We start from the raw sequence: 21,910 nt of genomic DNA, 5'->3' as shown, positions 1-21,910 counted from the left end.
AATTTTGTAATGCTAGGTTTAATTTTAGCTTGAAGTTTTTATATAAATTCCCGAGACCCCAATTTTGTATTTTATTTTTATTTTCTTTTTCACCATAGCTCCAACGCTGGACAAAATTACACAAAAGAGAGAAGAAATACAGAAATGTTTATTGAACAGTACATGCATCTTTGGCAATAAATGCTCACAATAAAATCTCACGCATAATAAGAGCACAATAAGATTTCACGCATTTAATATCAAGTTAACAAAAAAATCACTTCCACGAGTCAGTAAATATCATATTCTAAATTTAAACAACCTCAAGATTAATATATATTATGTGTGATATTTAAAAACAACTGATTTCCCAAATATACTTCACCTTTCTAAGAAAATACTTTATAACTCTGATTGCCTAAAAACGTTACTTTATAACTTAAAATGCTTAAAATATTTCAACGGCAGCAGTTACATATAGGCCGTTTTAAATAAAGGTAATATTACTGGTTAGTGTGTTGCTTTCGTTTTGGTTTGTATGCTTTTGTTTTCCTTTGATTATTTTGTCATTTTAAATAGCACAATCCAGTGTCAACAAGTGTCGTTTTTGGCCGAAGAATATTCGTAAGTCCGCGATGACTGACGAAGTTTACCGACCAATAAGTGTGCTTGTCGGCTACCACGCACATTGTCTAGTCACTGAGCTTGAACGCCACGTTGTTAAGAAACTACTCTTACAACACATGCCGACCTGGGCTCAATCGATATTTTCTCGGAAATAACCAAGGAACGGCACTTGATTCTGGACTAACTGTGCCTATTACTTAACGAGTTTCGCAGGAAGTGAATAAGAATAACGAATCTAAACTATAAATTTATCTTACACTTGAAAGTTATCAATATGCGACACCATTTCTGATACGCGCAAGGAATATTATGAAGATATGAAATGGTAAATTTTGGTACATTTTCAATAGCGTTGCCTAATTTCTTAAATTTAACTGCCGTTTTCCTTTTTTACACTTTTCTAGCAATGGAAAAACCTTATAACCATACAACGAAATGGATTTCATCAAGCTTCTTGCCTGATCGTGATCCATTTTGATCTAGATATTATTCCACGATTAGGATGAAAATTTACAGTTATAAGGGATTTTTAGAAATACGCAGCCTTTGAAACGTTCTTTTCATTATCTGGCACCTTGTCCAGTCACTGCTATCTTTAAGTGTCTTTATGAGCAAACCTTTATCTATTTGATTTGCGGGCTAACACCGTTTCTTGCTGCTGAATGTCATTGTTTATGGGCGCCTGTATAGGATGATGTAAGCACTCCAAGTCAGTCAGAGCTTGTCTTTTTGTCTCCACAATACTGTGCGCGAAGAATCAAATCTCGGCCCAGGCTCTTCGGAGCTGTACAAGTGAAGCTGGTGACCTAGGTCTGAACATACCATGCAAGGAGTGCGCCATGGGGCATAGCACTGTCGCGCGCGCAATTTCCTTGAAGGTGGACCCATCAAGAATGAGCAAGAAGGACCGCTTTCCACGTACACCTACCACGGAGGATATGATGACTCCGTCGTCTTCGGTTTCAGCACCTGGTGCTGCTACAAACACAGGCTCGGATGGGTAGCAGTGGGGTTCATGCCAAGTCTTGGCCTCTTTCCCCAGAACGTCCACCTTGATTAGCTGGTTCAGGAAGTCTCCACGCCTGTGTGGACCCACGCCATACATGTACCGGTAAGGCTTGCCATTCGAGAAGTTGTAGTTGATCTGGGGCAGCTCCACACCATAGTACAGCACCTTGTAGTCGCGGCCGTCCGAGTAGCTGGGTAACCTCTGTGAACACTTGGAGAATGGAGTGGTAGGAATAGGCAGTCGGTAACGACGGAGGGCGGGATCAGGGAAGCCCTTGCTCACTTCGTTCTCTGGCTTAGTGCGCAGGTGATGGAGGTAGTACTGATACACGATGCGCGCATCAGGGTAACAGCACACATCCATGATGATGTCGGTTTCTGTCTCGTAGGCGTTCACGTGATGGAAAGAGAAGAAGTTCTCTGTTTTGTATTGGGCGACCACTTTTCCCGTCTTGCGCTCGATAACGTAAAAACGCGACGGCTGTTTGTTGTCCCACTTCATGCACTCGTGGAAAGAACGCCCCTTGATCTTCATGGTGAGCAGCGCCCAGACATTCACAACGAAGGGGTTCTCGATGAACACGAAGTAGTTGGGCGTCATGGCGAAGCTGTGGTAGTAACAGAGACGATTTTTCGGGACAAACGTAGACATGACGTTGACCCCTTGAAGCGGGTGTGGAGGGCTGTCTCCTGGTGTTGATGGCCGCGGCGGAACTTGTGTTATGTTGTAACGCGTTCCTTTCTTGAGCGACACAGCCACGTTGTACACGTTTCCCTCTTCGTCCTCGTGGGGATGTGGTGTCATGGAGAACATTCGCACGGGCCCTGCGAGAAGAATGAAAGGAAATGTTAAAAAGCGAGGCACAACAACAGAAGACCTAAAGTTGCATTAGAAATACTCTCCACCACATCAACCACAGCGCTGTCTAAATGTTCGAATTAGAGCCTACCACTTGTAGCTTGCACTAGCGACGCAGACGCAGGTAAAAGCGCGTGCACAAGAGTCTCTACGAACACAGAGAAGAGAAGGCCAAATTTTCTGTTTTGCTTCGTAAGCTCGATCTCAGACAAACTATTGAGGTACAAGCAAAATCCAAGCTTAAATTAGCCCATCCCAAACTCTACTAGATAACAATTAAAACGGTAATTATAAGCGCGATGCGGCAAAAAAGGTGTAGTAAGTACCGCGTAGCAAGGGCTTACAAAAAGCAAGAGCTAATAAGGCTAGAGCTAATAAGATTGTGCAAATGCGTCTCAGTAATTAAGCCAACTTTAAACTTTCATCTCATCCTCGGATTGTTTGCCGTCAGGAAATGTTATGGTAAAAGAAAATCCGCTTAGTCAAAAAGACGACTAAACGGAACATGCATGATGGAGGCTGTTTGCAAACTGGTTGAGATGGGTATGGGTATAAAGTATACTGAAAAAACATTAAAGTATTCATCAAGGGATGAGTTTATTTATAAAACAAATCTTCAGAGAAGACCATGAAAGAAGTATGACAAACGGTGTCTGAGAGGATTGATACTCTAAGCTTTGATCGGAGTTGAAAGGATTAGTAGTTTAATACTATGTCACTTTGTTATGATTTCTAGTTAAAATTACTTCCGTTGCACGGACGGAAAACGATAGTTGAGAGCAAGGGTTTTAAGGCTTAACGAATTGCTTATTTTATGTTATTTTTTAACAGCTTTTTTGTATCTTAAGATTTAAGGAATGATCATATGACCTGTAGAAATTCATTGAAACTGATTTATACTGATTTTTTTTTCGGTGCTTTTTTCTTGTTGATGGAAGAGCCATACTTTCCATGGCAGTCAAAGCAGCCGCACTTTTAAATCTTTAGCTTCATTATTGAGGTCTTTATCCATTGCACATCATTGAGATTTTCAGATAACTGAATTGCTTCCGTCGCAAGGAAGCAAAGAGATAACTGACAGCAAGCATGAAAGATGCTAATCTTATTGTTTTTATCGGTTCATTGCAGGGTATGATCAGGACACAGAAAATTCATTGAGAGCTCATAAGACAACTTTCAGTTCAGTTACCATCTGTTGCAAGATCAAATCCTTATCTCAGCTAAGTGACGTTACTGGGGTCTCCAAGTCAAGGCTTTCTTAGACTGTAATAAGTACACAACAGAAACAATTATCGTCTTTTTTCGTTTAAAATAAAGCCATTTCCGTCACTATAGTCTACGTGTCTGAGGGCCTCTGAAGTCATCCCCTTGAAACTCCCCATCACTGGCCGAGGGCTATTTCACGATCACACACCGACTTCTTAAGTCTGGGAACTGATTTTTATCAAGGGTTCTTTGAGGAGCTGGAAGCCAATAAGCTTTTAAGTTAGCTCATTAACAATACAGGAAACGTGAGCTTAATGAACTTTCAACTGTGTCATGTAATACCCTCGAGGGTAACACAAATTCCTTTCGATGTAATCGATTTCCGTACAAAACGGTCCTATCACACTGACTAAATCCTTTTAAATCTGCAAGAGGGCTTTCTGGAGCACAGCACGCGGTCAAGTTTGTAAAGCTCTGGCAATCATGTTTACACAACATTAATATTATATGATTTTTGGCTTGTTGTGCATTTATTTGTTGCTTTGTTTGTTTGTTTTTATGCAACTATTTCCAGGCTTTCTGTTTTACTGTGTTGCCGCTTTCTTCCAATGTTCACTTTGCTTTTTCTCTCCAATATCTTTATCATTGTTTGCAAGGATTTCAACATCAGAAGTTGATCTTCGTTATCTAAGCCCTTGGTGGAAAAAAAGAAACTTGCTCAGGCATTTAAAAGAGATGTTGCGTCACTTTTTGATTGCCACAGAACTTAAATAATTTCATGCATTCTTCCGATGTTTCATTACGTAATTTCTTATGAATCTTTATTAAGCAGTTTAGAAGAAAGAGGACACTAAAAATGAATTTTGTCCAAGCTACTCCACACATGCATGAGCTTAGTGAAGAGATTGGCATCTTGGAATAATTAAAAAGAAATTTAAAAAACCTGATTTTTTATATTTTATAACAACCTTAGAGATTTGTCAAAGCTACTGACTTTTCGCATGTCATCTCTTCATCAAACAAAGCACACTTCAACAATTAATTGAACAAGTTGAAACGTGCCAGTGAAACACAATCACGCACAGGAACTAGGAACTTCCTGCTGCTAAACCAAGAGAACTTTTTGCCAACTCAAACATGCCTGATAACAATTATGCAATTATCACCAGCTCCAAGTTGACAGATGTTTAATGAATCATGATGATGAATTCCTTTTGGATTCATTGCAAAAGTTTTTACCTTCCCGTTTGTTCTGTTCCTCTTTCATTCGAAAATATTTTCATTCATTACCCTTCTCCGATCGGTAAAGTTTGAAAAACTTGCGTGAAAAATGAGTGCAATTATCCCACGATATACCTGCTCTAGGAAACCGGTTAAACAGGATGATAGGTGTACAGCGTGCAGCACAAAACACAGTTAATGAATGTGTGGTTCTCTTCTTCCAAGAAGAGAGTTGGAAAATCAATGAATTTCATTTTAGACATTAAGTTTGAATGACTGTGGTGTATTTTTCATTCGATATTTGTATCTGACTCTCCCCTTAGGCTCGCCGGTGTTGGTACAACGTTCTCTTTTTTCAGCCAGTGATACGCAAATGCTCACTGATTCGATATCAATTTGCTCACGTGCCTCGGCCCATGTCTGTTATATATTAAGTAAACCGAGGAGCATTTCCAAGGGAAGCCCAGCGACCGCCTTTTCACCGGCTCCGAAGATTAGCGAGTGTTTTTAATGCGCCCACTCCGCAATTAAGCTAATTTCTCGAGAAATTTTGACAAATCTCCACCGGAAGACAAACAAATCTATAGCCTTATGCTCACATGCCAGATAAAAATCTTCGCTGATAAGCCAGGTTATTAAAACGAAGCTCATTCAAGGCAAACACTCAACCCTTGGTGTTCTTCCGGTCAAAAATATTTATATAAGTAAACAAAACTCCGCTGAAATCCTGATTAGCCTATTGTTTTCAGTGTTAAATGCGATTGCATTTGTTTATTTTCCTACTTTGGTTATCCAGTTATTGAAATTTTCTCAAGGGAATCTTGCTTCTGTAAGTCAGTTCCACAGTTGGATTGGACTCGCGAGTGACAGTGCAAGCAGAACCCCTTCATAAGCTATCTTTATTAACGAAACACTTCGCGCAGACGAGCACGAACTCTTTCCACCACAGACCACAGAACATGGATAATCTTTCCGCATTTCACCTATAGCCGTGCACGACTTATAAACTCGACAAGGGACTGTTGAAATATTAAGTACATGGCTACAATTTGCACGATGAAAACCCATACTTATTGCCCTGGCCACAAGTCTTCACTGAAGCACTATAAAAGACGATAAAAGGGCAAATTCACGCTTAAACAGGGCGGCCAGAAGGAGATTTCTGGAGAAAGAAAGCAGGCGGCAGGCTGGAACAAGGAGTAAGGAGATATAGTTTACAACTTATTGGCTTTTGACGATATCTTTTGAAAGACCTCTGACCTACCAGATGAAATGAAACAACATTATCAAATGGTGCGATTAAGCACTACTTAATGACAGATTGGTGCGAAAACGGCCTCATCTAGGCTTTTATGCGGTTCCGTGATTGCCTTTTAGATGTAAACTGAGTAAAATCCACTTAAGTAGACCTGCTCTTTTTCTTTCCCTAGAATGGCTCGAGGTAAAGTGTACTGAAGGATGTGTCAAAATCTGTTAAAAAGCGAAACAAAAACCCCTTTCTTTTACTTGTGTGTGGTCAAAAAAGACACTGAAAGCGAGCATGAAATGGCACGTTGGATCTCTAATTCCGTTCACCAGAGTCCGCGATCTACAATATCTTGTGCTTATGTCGCACACGAATTCATATCCGCAGCATGCAGTGACTTGATTGAAATGGATACAATGGATGTTATGAAGAGACCGTGTTCTGGAAATCCCTCCTTAACTCCACATCTAACCCAAGCCCAGCAAACGATATGTTTTGACTAACTCTACTAAAATAGGATATTTTCATATCTCAAGTTGAAAATCTTCTCCGTTCTCTCGAGATATAAGCTTTTAAAACTTGCTGTTCTTACAATATATTCAGTAAAGCTGCTAAGCATTTTTTTTAGGTAAGTATTCTAGCAATTTATATGTTTTCTCCCGTGTACAGTGTATCTCTTATCTTAGCACCCCACCCTTATTCATATTTAAGCAAGCTGGCTAATGAGTTTATCCTTGGACAAGAGAAATTCAATTTACTTACACATCAATCCAAGGACGAAATGATGATTCTCTCATTTCCGGAATTCTCTGTGATACTGGACTGAGCAGAGGTCCTTTTAAATTTTGTTTTCAAGAAAAACAGTTTTCAGTTCTTTTTGTATTTGACGAATGCTTGTGTTTATCTAATAACTCAAGAATGCCTTTTTATCAGACTGTTGCAACCAAATATCGTCTTTGTTATCTTCAATACCTTAAACTTGTCAAAACTATTCCTGACCCCAGGAGACCTTCGAAGAAACTCGCATTCTTTAGACCATTCCAATTTAGCTCCAGTTTTGCCAATTGTTGCAGAAAAGAGTCCCTAAAAATATCGATCAAAACTTGAAATAAAATACAAGTACGGCACAATTATCGGACATTCAATTTGTCTCTATTCAAGTGGAGTTGATGAGGTGTGGTTCACGCAGTAAACTAAATGCTTGCTTTTAATCTGAAGTTCTAAGAACTGAACCAGGTGTCAAAGTTGAAAAGTTTTGTCGCTACTGAAAGTGATAAAGGCTTTTTCTGCCGCCCCCTTCCGTGCGAATCTCCTGCGCCAAGGGTAAACCGTTTTTTAACTAATCCGATTTAATTTTTCGAACCAAAACCGCCGGCAAATTGGCACGATTGTAATGGTAACTAGGAAAAGAAGGCCTTCGCCTACTTCACTCAATTTTTTTTGGTGTGGACGCGAGCAGTAAAAGCCACAATAGACGATTTAGTGCAGTGCGGATTGTCAGAGTAAACAAGGAACATTTTAACAGGCCAGTGTGATACCCAGTACTGAATTAGCACCCTAAGAGACACTGTTGGGTGTGGGCATGGAGGCGTTCCCGGAGGCGTTATCACGGCATCTCTTGTTTTGTTTTTGTTCTAGAGGAATCTTTAACGAAAGCGTAAAGAGAGTCGTAAGGAGACATTCTTACTTTCCTTCCTGTGTGGTGTTTACGTCCGTGGCCGCTTTTCTCCCAGACGTAAATAAACAGACAGAACCCGATACAAAAGTTAAATTTAAACTTCCTTTTTTTCTTCCTCTTGTGGTATAAAAAGAGTATATGTAACAATAGAGATAATCAAAACATACCTGGAAAGTCATTCCTTATGTTGTACTCAGACAAAGCTTGTAAGCTACTCGGGTCAAAACCGATCAAGAACGGAGAATCACTGCTGGCGAAAGTCTGCCCGTTCATCGTAACAACGTTAATGGAGCAGTTATCCGTCCGCTCGGGTGGCACGAAGTAAGAGAAGAAGCGCGCAAAGATGTTCTTGCACGGGTCGGGCGGCAGTGGCGTTCCAAACTCTGCGTACGCGATGCCTCTACGCGCCTCCGCGCGGACGAACGCCTGGCTTCTTAAGTAGCGGCTGCAGTAGGTGACTTTTCCATTTTCCACCTTGAAATTCTGTAGCATACCCAGGCCATCGAACCAGTGCTTGTAGGCTTCGGGTCCGACTTCGTACATAGCAGGCCCATTTCGAAGTAAGGATCCATTGAGCCAAAGGGGAATAACGCCTTCGACCTTGGCTTCCACAGGGCTGACTTGTTCTTTGACTGTTTGATAAAGCTCATCCATTGTGCTTCCGATCTTTAACGAAGTGGACACGTCAAAATACAACTTAAACTGACAGAATTGAAGTCCCTCTCTCTGAATTTATGTCCGTCGACCTCTGCAGAAAACAATAGATTGATGACAGCACTGAATGATATTATATAACAAATGGTATCAGCTTATCGTAGGATGGCATTCCAAAGAAGGAAACTCCTACCAGTCACGCTTTCCCTATCGCTAAACAACCCAGCATTCGGACGAAATAATTGCTAAACCAGAAAAGAATTAATTCAAATAATGGGTTTTCACAGCGAAAAATTTCACTTAATTAGCAGGCATTGGACATCACGACCAGTCACGTTAAGTCAACAAATGAGGAGCAAATATCTGGATTTAAAAAACAAAATTTTGACCCCGACGTTTTTACACAATGAAGACAGATGCAGCGAACGACAGATTCTGTCATTTCTTGCAATTTTGGCTCCATTTTTTCGGTCAATTATGTGTAATATAACTCTAAAATGCTTTTAGCTACACACAAATTAAACTCTGGACTATTGTTTCACTCTGGAAAGTGCTCGATGAAAGAATAATCGTGTCTGTTCATCTGTTACGTCATCTTCGTCTAAGGCGGCGCACTCGTGTTTGGCGTTTGTTGATGAAAACTTGAACGTGTTCGTATTGACGAGAGTCGAAAGTAACGGGGGTGCCTGCCCTCTTGGGAAAGTTTGAAATTCCTGCATAAAAATGCGTGTGGTTGGTTTACAAAGCTAACAGTTTCAGCAGCTGCCAGTCGTTGTTACTGGGATACTATGAGATTCTCTAATCATTTCACAAATTTGCAAAACAGGTGGAAAACAAGTCTCGTATTACTAAACACATAACGATCATATCGCGTGAGTAATGGTTAACCAGCTGATCTGAATAAACATTAAAAAAATAGAAAAGGATTTTACCCCCTTCCACCTTGGCTTTTGCGTAAAAGAGATGTATGAATAGATTTTGTTACATCTGCGTGCAGGAAACATAGTTTTCGCGAAAGACAAAGTTGATACAAGACGAACGTTGATACATGAACGCACGCTAAATAACGAGTCATTGAAAATCACCCCATTTGCTGACAGAAATGAATAGAGCAAATCAGGAAAGGCGGAAAGATTCCTCAATCGTTTATCGGGAGCTTTGCAATTAGTTTGTCAAAGCGGGGTGCAAAATCCATTACGCCCACTTTAAATAAGCAGTTGAATGACAGAGTTCCGGTTTTTCTGATGTTCTTGTATAGTCAAAACTTGAGTCGCTAGTTTCTTCGAGGTTAATTAAAATGTTCGCTGTTTAAGGACCTCTAATAAAGCGTAAATTTAGAGTTAAGCCTCGGAATTGTAGAATCGCTACAAATGTGAAGGAACACATGTTCACCAGTTATAGACGCAACTTCCGATTAGCGATTTGTTTTTTTCTTAATTTTCAAGAGCATAGGAAACGGCCGCATGGTCTTATCTGGACCCTCGGCTCGGTACTCGGAAGCTACTTTGAGCCATGTTCAATGACCGATTCTTCTCGAACATTAATTTATCGTTTGACCTTCCCAACTTAATTCCAATCCCCGCCGACTACCTAAGCAGCAAGTCAACAAGGCGCGTTTTTAACCAGAAGTTCGTTTAGCGAAACTAATATACAGGGGTTAGGTTTTAAGTACCACGTGTGACAAAATGAAAACACTAACTGCACGAGCGCACGAACAGGCTAAATGAAATGCCGCGTGTATTTCCTTTCGTAAGACCCCCGTTACCCATTAGCGAGGATTAGCCGGTGCTCAAAATAAATACACAAGTTCGTTTCTAACCTGAGCTACCATGTACTAACTAATGCATGCTATATTCAAAATTGCCATCGCGAAAGACCCTGTAGACGAAATTTTTATTGGACTCCGTGCTCAGTAGAAAAAAGGTCCTGTTTTCGGCCTGGCCGTGTGAAAGCGCCATAAAAGGCTCTAAGGTCAAGGATTTGGAAAGCAAACGTTCGATGGTAAAACCCTTATTGGACGTACGGACGGACGGACCGGCAAACCCAAAAAGATGAACGACTTGTCTGGGCGGTGGAATATAAAGCGCTAGCAACAAAGCAAACTGGCTAACAAGATACCAAACATGGTCTTACAAGAACTGTGAGCCGGAATTTCCTTCCACATTTTATATATGTTATCCGCAGCTATTTATGGACTAAAGAGAGTAGAACTTAGCTGGAGCTAAAATCAACCCTAAATTCTTACTTAAATCGGATTATAATTTTTTTTAGAATCGCGTTTCCTCAACTTCTGTCAACCGGACAGGGAAATTTTCAGTGAATCTTTGTGGTTTTGAAGCCAGCAATTAGCACGCTTACACAAGCACCCACTCTCACGTGAAAAAAGCGATAACATCAAATAGAGGAAATACGTTTATTGCATCCACAAATGCTCCTTTCACGTGAGTCGCCTGGCACGAGCCTAAACCAGAGACGTAAGAAAGATAAGTCGCCTATCTGACCGCACATTCATTTGAATTCTCTCAATATAAAGGTCGACAATAATTTAATAGTTTGAGTTAGTGAAGTCAGGCTAAAAGATATCCAAAAATGGCCCTGCTTCGTGACGAAAGTGCTCTTTTGTATGTGAAATGATATGATCGTACGTTTATCGCGATCGGAATACGTGACGCGGTATTGTTGGGCGCCATTCGGGTCAACCTGTAGAAGTGTTAATACGTCTAGGTGACGCAGAGCATTGTTAGAATTTCGGGACAGAAAGAACGTCAGTGTCTGCTGCATGAGATCTTGCATGCGACGAGAGGGGAAATTTTAAACATTTTCCCACGCTAGCTGTATCTTGCTCTTTGACATTGAGGAAAACTACAGTAGACGTGGCGCGAATTTACGTAACGACAAACGCTGCGAAGACACATAGTCGGCGGACTGGAATGAAACTAGTCTCTAAGGCAGAAAACAATCATTTTCATTCTCCAAAAGATTCAATATTTGGAAAACATAAAAAGTAAACTTGCATTAACTTGTATTGATACAGCTGGAAGTCTGGCTATTCTTGCAAAAAGGGACCTCCCAGAAAAGTTTATCAGTGATCTATAATAGTGATAGGATTCCAACAACAACAAAAGCAAAAGTGACGAATACAATCAATTTTTTTGAGGTAGAAAATTTCCTATTTTGGTATAAAGACAGTAAAATTATACACAAACAGGAAAAGGTCTAGTTTAAAAAAATATGCACTACGCGTGGTTTCCGAATTGAAGGGGGAATGGGGACTAATGCATGGATTCTACAGAGTAGCTAAATTTTCTTGGTGATTTGACTCAGCACTGCCGTGTTATTGCGTAACTTGACCGATTTGAGGCGAAATAATAGCAACAAGAGTCCTGTGGCGCATGAAAACTGATTTGATCTAAACAAAACTCTACAAAACCGTGATTCAGTTATAAGAAATAAGTCTGTAGTAACTCCACATCAATTTACATACAGCTTTCATAAGAATGTTTAACTTTTCATGGCGAACTCCTTATCTACTTCAGTTTGTACTGTATACTGGTAGTTCCGCGCTCGATTTGTCAAACAACGCAAGCCCTGAAAGAACAAGAAAATAGTTGGAAATAACTTCAAAGCTACTTACGTTATGTGGTGGTGTAGCAAGATCCACCAGAATTTGTTCAGATACTGGATACAGGCCAAATCTTTCTCGCGGATTATATAAGTTATAAAATCCACTTTTGCACGTGTTTTATACCTCCGTCTTCCACCGGAACTCGTTTTCCGCAGTGTCAACTTGTAAACTTTTGTTTGGATTTTGACTCGAATTTCAAAGTTTCGAAGATGAAACAAAGTTTGCAAGAGCGCTGTTCACCTTACCACTCGTCTAAAAATACTAACATGGTGCAAAAAATTGCGCCGCGTTTTAACCGCCCGGCGAAAACAATGTAATCGATTAATCCGTTCCTGTTATTGTGCAGTTTTATCCCATACAAAACATTTAAATTGTTTATGAAATCTGATTGTAGATTCGTCATGACGTTCTTGTAAGTAAGGGTTGAAATTAGGGAGAAGCGGAAAATCCGGAGTAAACAATTTAACTTTACCAAAAAACAAAGACGTGCTAACACGCCTTAGAAATAGCACGTTGTTCGTTAATGAGGTCATCAGGGCCGGATAGCGTTTTATTGAAGCCTGCGTAGCTTGCTTTGTTGATATTAGGCGGTTTTAATGGGGAGTTACTTGTTTTGTCACACACATACAACTTCTCCAAGAGGTTTGGTTTGAAGCCGGGTTTTGACCTAAAATAAAATTTATCTCGCCCTCCATTAATTCAGTTGATCTGCCATTTCCTTGACATGTTTATTTGTATGTGAGAGACCAGTGACCAATTGTTTAGTGTTTTGACAAGTAATAATTGCAGTAAGTGCAACGCAACGCAAATATTTCACTGGTCCCGCCTAACCACTTGGTGAGGGTCAATGGAGATAAATTCAGTTTAATTAATAGAGCTGCCGTTTTGAGGTCTGTAAAATTTACCCAGAAATTTAAATTCAAACTCAGCTGTGTAACATTAGTAAGACATGGCGGTTTCTAAAAGTACCGACTAAAACAGAATAAAATAGCACAAGGAATGCTCAGTTCATGACAACACACACACACACAAACATCCCTGGATTGCAGAGAATTTCTGCCGGAACAAAAAACTAATAAATACACAAATAAAAAGTGTTTCCTTTGTTTAAAAGTAGTCATTTAAAATTTTTGAAAACAGGAACTGAGTGAAACCAAAAGAGGATTAACTCCACATAAGTTCTAATGGTCATTACGAGCACAGCTCTCTATATACTAAAGCTCTCAGTCCGGTCTTGTCGCACTTGGACGAGGATACGCGAACCTCTTATTGGTGAAATAATCCTCCTACCTTTTTACCTACAGCGTGAAATATTAAAAAGTCATAAAAAAAAATGATTTATAAGTTGCTAAACAGAGAAAAGTAAAGGCATAAATTTGTTTCCGGGAGCGACCACACTACGTCGGAGGAATTTCAAAACGCAGCTTTACTTCCACACTGATCTGTCCCGAAAACGGAGCTTTTTCGAAAACGCTCTTCAAACCGGAGGAATTAGAAAACGCCGGCTTTACGTATTCGCGTGGACGGAAAACCTTTTTAAAACGGAACTTTACTAAAACGATGGTGTCACGATAATCATGGGATTTCCTTGATCGAGTTTTCCTCAAACACAAATCCAAAATGACCGCTGATTGTACGTTGCGTTTTCAAATTCCTCCAACGTAGTGTAGACGGAAAATATTTGACGCGTGTTCAAAAGTGAAAGCTCCGTTCTTAATTTTCTCCGGCGTGATGTGGACGGGGCCTCTTTGAAAACTTGACCGCGTGCAGATCACCAAAGAGTTAAAATAGCAACAAGTTCCGCACAGGAACATGTCGCAATTTCAAGTGAAACCATATGTTATTTGCTTATTTGTTGAGTTAGGATGTGTTCCTACACATTTCTCAGGATGAATCAGTAATACACTCCTATGCTATGAAGTTAATTACGATAGCTGTCATCGTAGTAATTCACAGGAAGTGTAGTGTATCTGTAACAACTTCCTTTAGTTGCACACGATTTTGCTACAAGAACAGATGACGAAACTGCGTGTCGGAGAGGAGGAAAGCGATGCAGCGCCTTGTTCATGCTGAAAATTTGACAACAGACTTCTAAAACTAAAAATAATACAACCTAGATTCCATTTTGTGGTTGTACTGAAAAGTTAATTTTATACCATCAAAAGTACCAAGGTATACTCTAAAATGATATCAAAGTGACGAGAGATAATGGCAAGACCAAGAGTCATTCTGAAATTAAGAACAGCGACTTCTAAAGGTCACTTTAATTTCCCTTACTAACTAGTTCCTGTTTATTTGCGCATTCAGTTTTAAGACGAACCTCTAGAGGTATAGATAAAACCGTGTCAGTGCCTACGCAGCAAATTTTGTGGGGCGAAGAGAGGCGGGGAGGGTGGGTTAAACACAGATGCCTAAGCGGCGTGGCTTTAACTACGGGTTCGAGGGGCATGCTCCCAGAAGATGTCTTCGAAAAGGGCATAAAATGTATTTACAATAACAAACGTAGCGTGAAACAGTCATAAATTGTTTCTTTTGTGTGTGTGTGTGTGTGTGTGTAAGCATTTATTATCCGGTCTTTAAAGGAATGGCTGCCAATGATACCTTGCAGTCTACAACAGCTGACCCTGACATGTCTGAAAGGGATTTTTTTTTTTTGTCTAAAATCAAAATAATTTCTAACTTAGCACAAGTAAGAAGACCAGGCGTATAAGAGAGGGCATCTCATTTATTGATGCAGACTTAACCCTGTAAAACGACACTACTATACCGAAACAAGTATCAGCCATGGCACAAAATTTTCTAAAAAGTAAATCAAAGTTTCGAGATTGACTTGGTCAGGGATCAAAAACGGAGATGCCGTCGATTAACACCTAACAGACAAACTCCTTTTAGAAATATTCAATTTCGTAGCATGATTATGTAACCTGCATATCAAGAGTATCTACCGCAGTACCAACACACAGCTGTCTTACAATAAGAACGTAAGAAATATATGTTATGTCGCTTTACGCCGCTCTCCTGCGCGCGCAGCTGATGAGAACAAAGCAAGCTGATATCGGTAAATGAGAACATTAATGTTTGTCTTCTCCACCGAAAAAGATGTTTGAAGCGAAAATATTTATTCTGAAAGGAAATTGCTTCTCTAGTTAGTCGAAAATTTCAATCCCGGTTTCCTTTCAAGAATCGATACTTTTCGGCTTTGCGGAGTTGTTTGAAAGTAAGCAGCTTGTTACGTTGTTCTTTTGCTGCTCTTGTTGTTCCTAAGGATCTTATAACCCTTTTTTTTTCTAATAGAGCAGCTTAACGAGAGATTCAAGGACTTACCTTACAGAAAATATCCGAGCGTTGATTTTGATATAGATTGCTCGTCGCTGTTTTCAGCCTGATCTCCAACCGGACTGAGGGTGATTTATTCCTCACAAAACTTGCTTGACAGTGAAACGGTTAACTGTAAAAATGCGATCATTTATACTTTTTTGATTTCCGTCTTGGGTGAGACAAGAACTGAAGCTACGAGCACGGAACGAAACTTTTTGAGCCCGGGATCGTTGAGAGGGAATAAGATAAAAAGACAAGACGCGCTGATACTCAATTTCCGCTGGCAATTACTTAGGTTTTTTCACGTACTGTTAACTTTCAGTTTTTGACCACGTACAAAATTACCTTTAAATTGAAAGAGACCTGGAAATGGTAGTTTACTGAGATAAAAAAGCACCAAACAGATAATAATAAACCATAAAGGAACAAGAATGGTTATTAAAGGATGGAGAAGACTAACATGGATTACAATGCATGAATTCGGAAATATTCAGGCTAAGCTTTTTAGGATGCACAAAACCTAAAGTAGCCCTTGATAACTCGTAGTTTTAGGCCATTCGCTAAATCGCCAGATAGAGAGTATAGAAGTTACCATAGTCAGTTCGAGTAAACACATTCTACCGTACGAGCTATTTTCAAATAGCACTTTGTAGTCCATACTGAAATTATGAATTGTCGCATATCAAGACACACTGCACCCGGATCGCACTAGAGCCAATTTTGTTTGTGTAAGTAATAAATCTGTCAGTAAGTAGCGCAAAATAAGTGCCACCCCCAGTTTCAAAAACTTGCCGGCCAAATTTTTGCGGATTGCCAAAATTTTGCCAATCTTCAAAGAAACCGAAGAGCTGCCTCGGAGGCTTCATAATTTTGGCAAAGCAAACAATTTTGTTGTTGTTTTTTTTAAACCATTTGACTGTCATATTTTTTAAAACAAGTCTGGATAAAATTATGACGAGAAAACAACTTTGACGGCTCGTCCAGTTTGGCGCGTGCGATGGCACGACAAAATCATATTTTACCCGGTCCATCTGACGCTTTTTACAAGTTATTTCAATGCAAGCGAGAAATGTGAGCGGCGCTTTTATACAAATTCTTATGACCCATACCCTAGAGCCGGTTACTGTCAGCACTTTGAAGAGATGGTTTCAGCGAGACAATCTTCTTCTAGCGCAAGTGGCGCAAGCAACACAAACGCAAGCCGAGCAAAATCTGCTCGTCCAATTATGGACCGAAACTCACGAGTTGCTGTAGAGCGGAGAGTCAAGAACATGCAGCGTGGAGAAAAATCTGCTCTTGCACGGAATCTAAAAAAATACTTAATTGAGACATTATAGATCTTGTGACGTATATTTCAATCAGTAACGTTTTGGTTCCAACATGTTGGTCTAATGCGACCACTGCCAAAAATTTGGTACTTGCGAATTGTTGCCAATTTTTTTCCTCGCCAAAAATTGGAAATATTTGAATTCGCTCTAGTGCGACCCGGCCCTATGGTCAAAATTCATAAAGATTCAATGTTTAAAAGTTGGGCAATTATAAAAATTCGCTGCACTGCACAATGTGGAAAGTTAAAAGTTACGAGACAAAGTGGTAGGCTAAAAGCAAAGGGAAAATCTCTCGAGAAATAGGAAAACAACTACTGCAGATTATATACCGTAAATCAAATTCAATCAGATCCGACTTCCGTGCAAACTGTAGGTGGTCCCCTTCCCATAGTAGATGATATTTTAGGCGACTCGATGATTGCATATTTCACAGATCTTCTGCTATTTCTGACTGACACCCTCCGGTCATCTATTTTAAGCATACTGGCACGGTGATTTCAAGAAGCTCGTAAACATCCAAAGAATATTTGTGCTGGACATACAGTGCGCAATTCGACCTAATTGCATAGCAAGGATGCTTGGGAAGAAGGCAGTGAAAGCCGAGCTAGGAAAGCCATTGGCGTTGCGACATAAAATTCGGTATTAAGAAATTGCCCCGTAGAAAACGTTTTATATGTATGTTCGATGTACGGACATATCCTTGCTATTCCAGTTTACAACAAATTCCCGGTGACCAGCCCCCTTACTTAGGATAACTGATGTTGCGTTCGCGTGGACGATTTGACGAAATGAAGGGTTGCTCGCATTCAACCTTTCAAGCCGTTCTAATTTGCTAAAAAAAAAAACCTGGACTGCGCTATTCCGCTTTCAAAACAACAAATGACTAAATAAAATAAGAGGGATCGCTATTCTTTCTCTCAAGAGCTTGAACTGTGCGCCGGCTGCAAACAGAAGAAAGAGTGTATCTACCTTTTCGCCGGTTTGCTGTTTGTTAACCATACAGTACACTGACATTTGCTTTGAAATACAAGTTTTGGTCATGCGGCGCTTTTCTTAGTTGACTATAAAAGATATACCGTAGATTGGTTTCGCTTTCTCTAGCATCATAACTTACCTTGTAAACTACGTGGGAAGACTTAAATAACAAGCCAGCTGTTACAATTCCACTTAGCTTTCTTTTGAAATGTATCAGCTAATATGTGGGTGAGTTCGCTTTGTGTTCGTAGGGTAACGATCTCTGACGAAGAGGAGTACAGCTTCACAGTACAATGCACAATACAATAGTACTGTGTCCTCCAATTACATTCAAGTCCAGGCAATGCCTGTGGTTTTCCACGGATTTTCATGTCGGCCTGTCTTTAATCATATGGGATTAACTGGCAGCTGACAAACACTCCGAGCTCGTTCTTTTTATAAACCAAAACCTGGCCAATGGCCAGAAACACAAATTTATTTTGATTTATGCCTGCAATCCCGGAAGGGGGGAGGGGGGGGGGGGGTACGCCCCAGAAAAATTTGGTGCGGGTGTGCTCCCCGCTTCCGAAAACCCTTGCCCTCTTTATGACCAAAGTCTACTATTTTCCCTACCCTATTTATGACCAGACCAAAAATTCGAGACCCTTTGATCGACCGTTGCGGCTGACACAGTTGCCCTAAACATAATTTTTGAAGGGCTTTTGTTTATACTCTTATAAGATAATGATGAAAAGTAGCTTTTTTAAAAAAAAGATACCCAATTCAAGACTAGAGTACAAAACCATACCCTATTTATTACCAAAATGGCCAAAATCGATCCCCTCAGTTAATGACCTAAACGGCTGAAAACCGTACCTTTGGGGCCGCACAGTATATAGTCCATATAAGGGAGCACTTCCCCCGGTCCTGCAATTTACATTAGTCTGTTGTAAAAAAATTTGCCTGGTATGTTTCTTAACCGGCTTCCTCGAAACTGACAAAGAGATGTTCTAAGCGTTCCGTTAGTCGAGGGGCGACATGGAGTAGCGATAAAAACCCACGCTTGAATGCTAGTGGATCACGAGCAATAAAACTAATATAGACCAGATCGTATTGTTTTTACAGCGCAGACTAATTCTTCCCGGAGAGTAAAGACAGATGAAAACAAGATACAACAACACTGAAAAAGAATGCCTCAGTATAACTTATTTCATTGTTTTCTGTCGAATTTCTAGCTTCTTTTTTTTTTTTAGACGGGATCAATAACCATGTTTAATATTATCTGATAATTCACGGTGATATGATATTTCAAATAAATGCCTGATCATGATAAACAATTAATAACAGGAAGGCTGGTGCTGTATATAGAAAACCAAATTATCGGATAAATCCGTGGTACTTCTCCACTGTGGCCGAGTTGTTTTAGCTTTTGGCATGGTGTATTTAATTTAAAACTGGTTGCTATTTTAGTAAGCGATGAAAACGATAAATCGCAGAGTAACTGGACAATATTTTTAGTACACGAACACGTGACCGGTCTCAGAAAAAGAAAATAGAGCATTACTTTATCACGGCTTGTTACACATGACTTGTTATCACTTCGAGTAATTAAGAAAGTCTGATTATCACTCCCCGCTGGCAGGGAACGCCTTTCCGGGTTGAGCTCCCAAAATGAAGAGAAACGAGAAAATCTCAATTTTCGCTTGGCTCTTTTTCTAGTGCTGCAGCTTAAAAGTAAAAAATAATATAAATGATTTTATTACAGAATGTTAAACAGATACTCGAAAAGATAAATTTAAATTAAGGTACCGAAATAAGCCGGTCTAGTATTACGACAATTGCAACCGGACCTGAAAACGGCACTCTCGTGTGCTATCAAAACTGCATCAAACGGTATCTTGTGGGACTTTTTTCGCGGGAGTGCGGTGGGCGGCGAAACGACTGCTGGAGAAGCCGTGGGTGCTGCTTTGCTTTCGGCAGCGAAACCGCCAAGTCCAGGGAAGGTGCGACGGGATCAATATCAACTTAACTACTACCCATTCTCCTCGCGGCCTCGCAGCTCTCGCGCCGAAACGTGGTAGGCAAAAAAATATGCCTGACATTGAGCTCATATTCAATGAACTGATTCCATGGATTGAGTCATGAGACAACAAGTCAAATGTTAGGCCTGTACAAGATTTCACACGTTGTCAACTATTATGACAATTGGTAATCGTAACCCTATGGAATGCGGATGGACTGTTCCAGTGGCCACTTGTAATTAAGACTTCCTCTTTATACTCAATACGGCAGAACAATCGAAGACTAGCCGATTACAAAGAGGATTTATTCTGATCTTAAGAGTTGATCTACAGACGAACGTTGATACCGACCTCTCTCTCTCCACTTAAATTAATTGTGCTTTCCGTCCAAAAAGGCGATACATGCATGTGTACTGATGTGTAAGAGCAGTTGACTTTTTCTTCAGCGGACCTTTAACGAGTAGCTCAGCAATTCGGGATTATATTTTTACTGACAAGTTAACGTTATTATAAAACTTCCGTCCCAACGCTATTTTCAGCATAGTATCTGGTCTTCTTTATTTTGGCCTTACAAGTGTGAAATTTATGCGATTTCCGAATAGCTTTGGGTTCGGGTTCCAACTTCGAAAGATCGCTATAGTTACTGCGGGACCATCTTAGAAATCCGGTCATTAATGGATGATCGCTTAGATGAACGGATGTGGTAATCACAGCGGACTAATGATCACGTGTGGCGCAGGAGTTGTTCGTTTTCGACCCGTCGAGAAGAAATTTGCCCTTCGCACTGCTACCGGTTGTTGAAAATGAGGAAAATACATCCAAGTAACTTAAAACTGTAGGCGCGGGTAGGGTCGGTTTAGCACGCGTTTCAAATGAGTACGTTCTTAGATGACTTAGATGACTTAACAAACTAGGCACATGCGTCAACTGCATGATGAAGCTCGATTCTCAGTCACTGTCTAATAATAGACCGCTAACAGAACTCTTCATTCTCGGAAAGCATATGTACATGTTCTGGAGGGGGAATAACGTTTATGATGATAATCTTCAACCAAACAACTAGCTATAGGGCTTCGAAACTCTTATTCAATTTTTAGACAGTAAAAAGTGTACAAAGAAAAGAAGGGATTATTGGTGTCAAAACACTTTCGTAAACCAACAGATAAGGCTACTTACAGTTTACTACGTTTACGCCACCGCTGTGCTATTGCGCAAACCGGTTTCGAAGCGGAAAGACGTAAGAAAGAGAGGCAAGTGTCCCATCTCGGAATCGGTCGATAATCGTGCAATATAAAGAGTCTGACAACAACAGAACACTCACAATGTAGCGCGCAAGGTAATGTAGCGCGCAATGTAGTTATAGTAACGTTCGTTTCTTTTATATACAACCGTTCCATCAACAAGTGCACATTGAAAAACATGCAGCTGATTGCGCAACAGTCAGGATTTTCCGTACTTCTAATTCGCACGGATGACCTATAAACAAAAATCCGGGAATCACTTCGTAAAACGACTTATTCATTCTTATGCATGGTGATCGACTCGATTTCGATTCGTATGAAATCTTGTGCCACAGTGTGTATGTGATATCTTTTGATGCGCACTGTATGTTCCGGAGCCGCCCTTTGCTGATCACGAATGCGGACCCTTCAGCGATCCAAAAGACAGTATAAACGGGAAAAAAATTTTTTGACAAGATAATAATAAGAATAAAATATATCTCGGTCGAGTCGTGGCCACAAAGCAGAAATGTTTACTTTTACTTACCTTTCTTAGTAGCTTGGAGAAACTGGTTCTTCGTTTCTTCTTCCGCTGCTCGACGTGCTGATTCTTCTGTGTTGGCCCTCGAAAAGACAGCTTACATTTGCTTGACGTAGTGGAGAAAAAGTTCTTGAATGATGTAGTTCCTGTAAAGTTATCTGGTCCTGTATGGTGACGTATCGCTAGGCGACAGATAAATTCTGTAAATAATGAGGACAATCACCACTGATATTGTTAGGTGTAATATCAACCCCTTTATTTTCAAAGCACCGGCTTTAAACACGCGAATCCGATTGGCTACAATTAACCTCGATTGTTTTTATACTCTCAATTAATTGAATAGCTAATGTCCTTAATTACACTCTTTTCCGGGTTCTTTGACACCGGCCTTTGTTAGGAAATGCATGCACGAAAGCATCGTGTTC

General features: G+C 40.2%; 1 protein-coding gene across 2 annotated transcripts; it reads right to left on the bottom strand.

Moving 5' to 3' along the window:
- Nucleotides 1-129: 129 nt before the first annotated feature.
- On the bottom strand, nucleotides 130-21,699 carry LOC110067907 (beta,beta-carotene 15,15'-dioxygenase-like). Of its 2 annotated transcripts, none has more exons than XM_020775250.2 (3): nucleotides 21,492-21,699; nucleotides 7,992-8,572; nucleotides 130-2,439 (listed from the first exon to the last, which is right to left on the bottom strand). In XM_020775250.2, the coding sequence occupies exons 2-3, from the start codon at nucleotides 8,476-8,478 to the stop codon at nucleotides 1,364-1,366; spliced, it is 1,563 nt and encodes a 520-aa protein (XP_020630909.1). In that variant the 5' UTR covers nucleotides 8,479-8,572; nucleotides 21,492-21,699; the 3' UTR covers nucleotides 130-1,363. The 2 variants fall into 2 exon arrangements, with proteins under 2 accessions (XP_020630909.1, XP_020630908.1); XM_020775249.2 differs by lacking the exon at nucleotides 21,492-21,699 and adding an exon at nucleotides 12,113-12,363.
- Nucleotides 21,700-21,910: the final 211 nt, after the last annotated feature.

Source organism: Orbicella faveolata, unplaced genomic scaffold (genome assembly GCF_042242905.1).
Source record: "Orbicella faveolata isolate gen_17 unplaced genomic scaffold, um_ofav_v1 contig_3, whole genome shotgun sequence".
Taxonomy (NCBI): Eukaryota; Metazoa; Cnidaria; class Anthozoa; order Scleractinia; family Merulinidae; genus Orbicella; species Orbicella faveolata.
This window is presented reverse-complemented; position numbering and strand designations above follow the sequence as displayed.

Coding starts and splice junctions, on each gene's coding strand:
- LOC110067907 (XM_020775250.2), bottom strand. CDS start 8,478: ATGGATGAGCTTTATCAAACAGTCAAAGAACAAGTCAGCCCTGTGGAA. Junction 2,440..7,991: donor CATAAGGAATGACTTTCCAG/GTATGTTTTGAT, acceptor TTCTTCTCGCAG/GGCCCGTGCGAATGTTCTCC.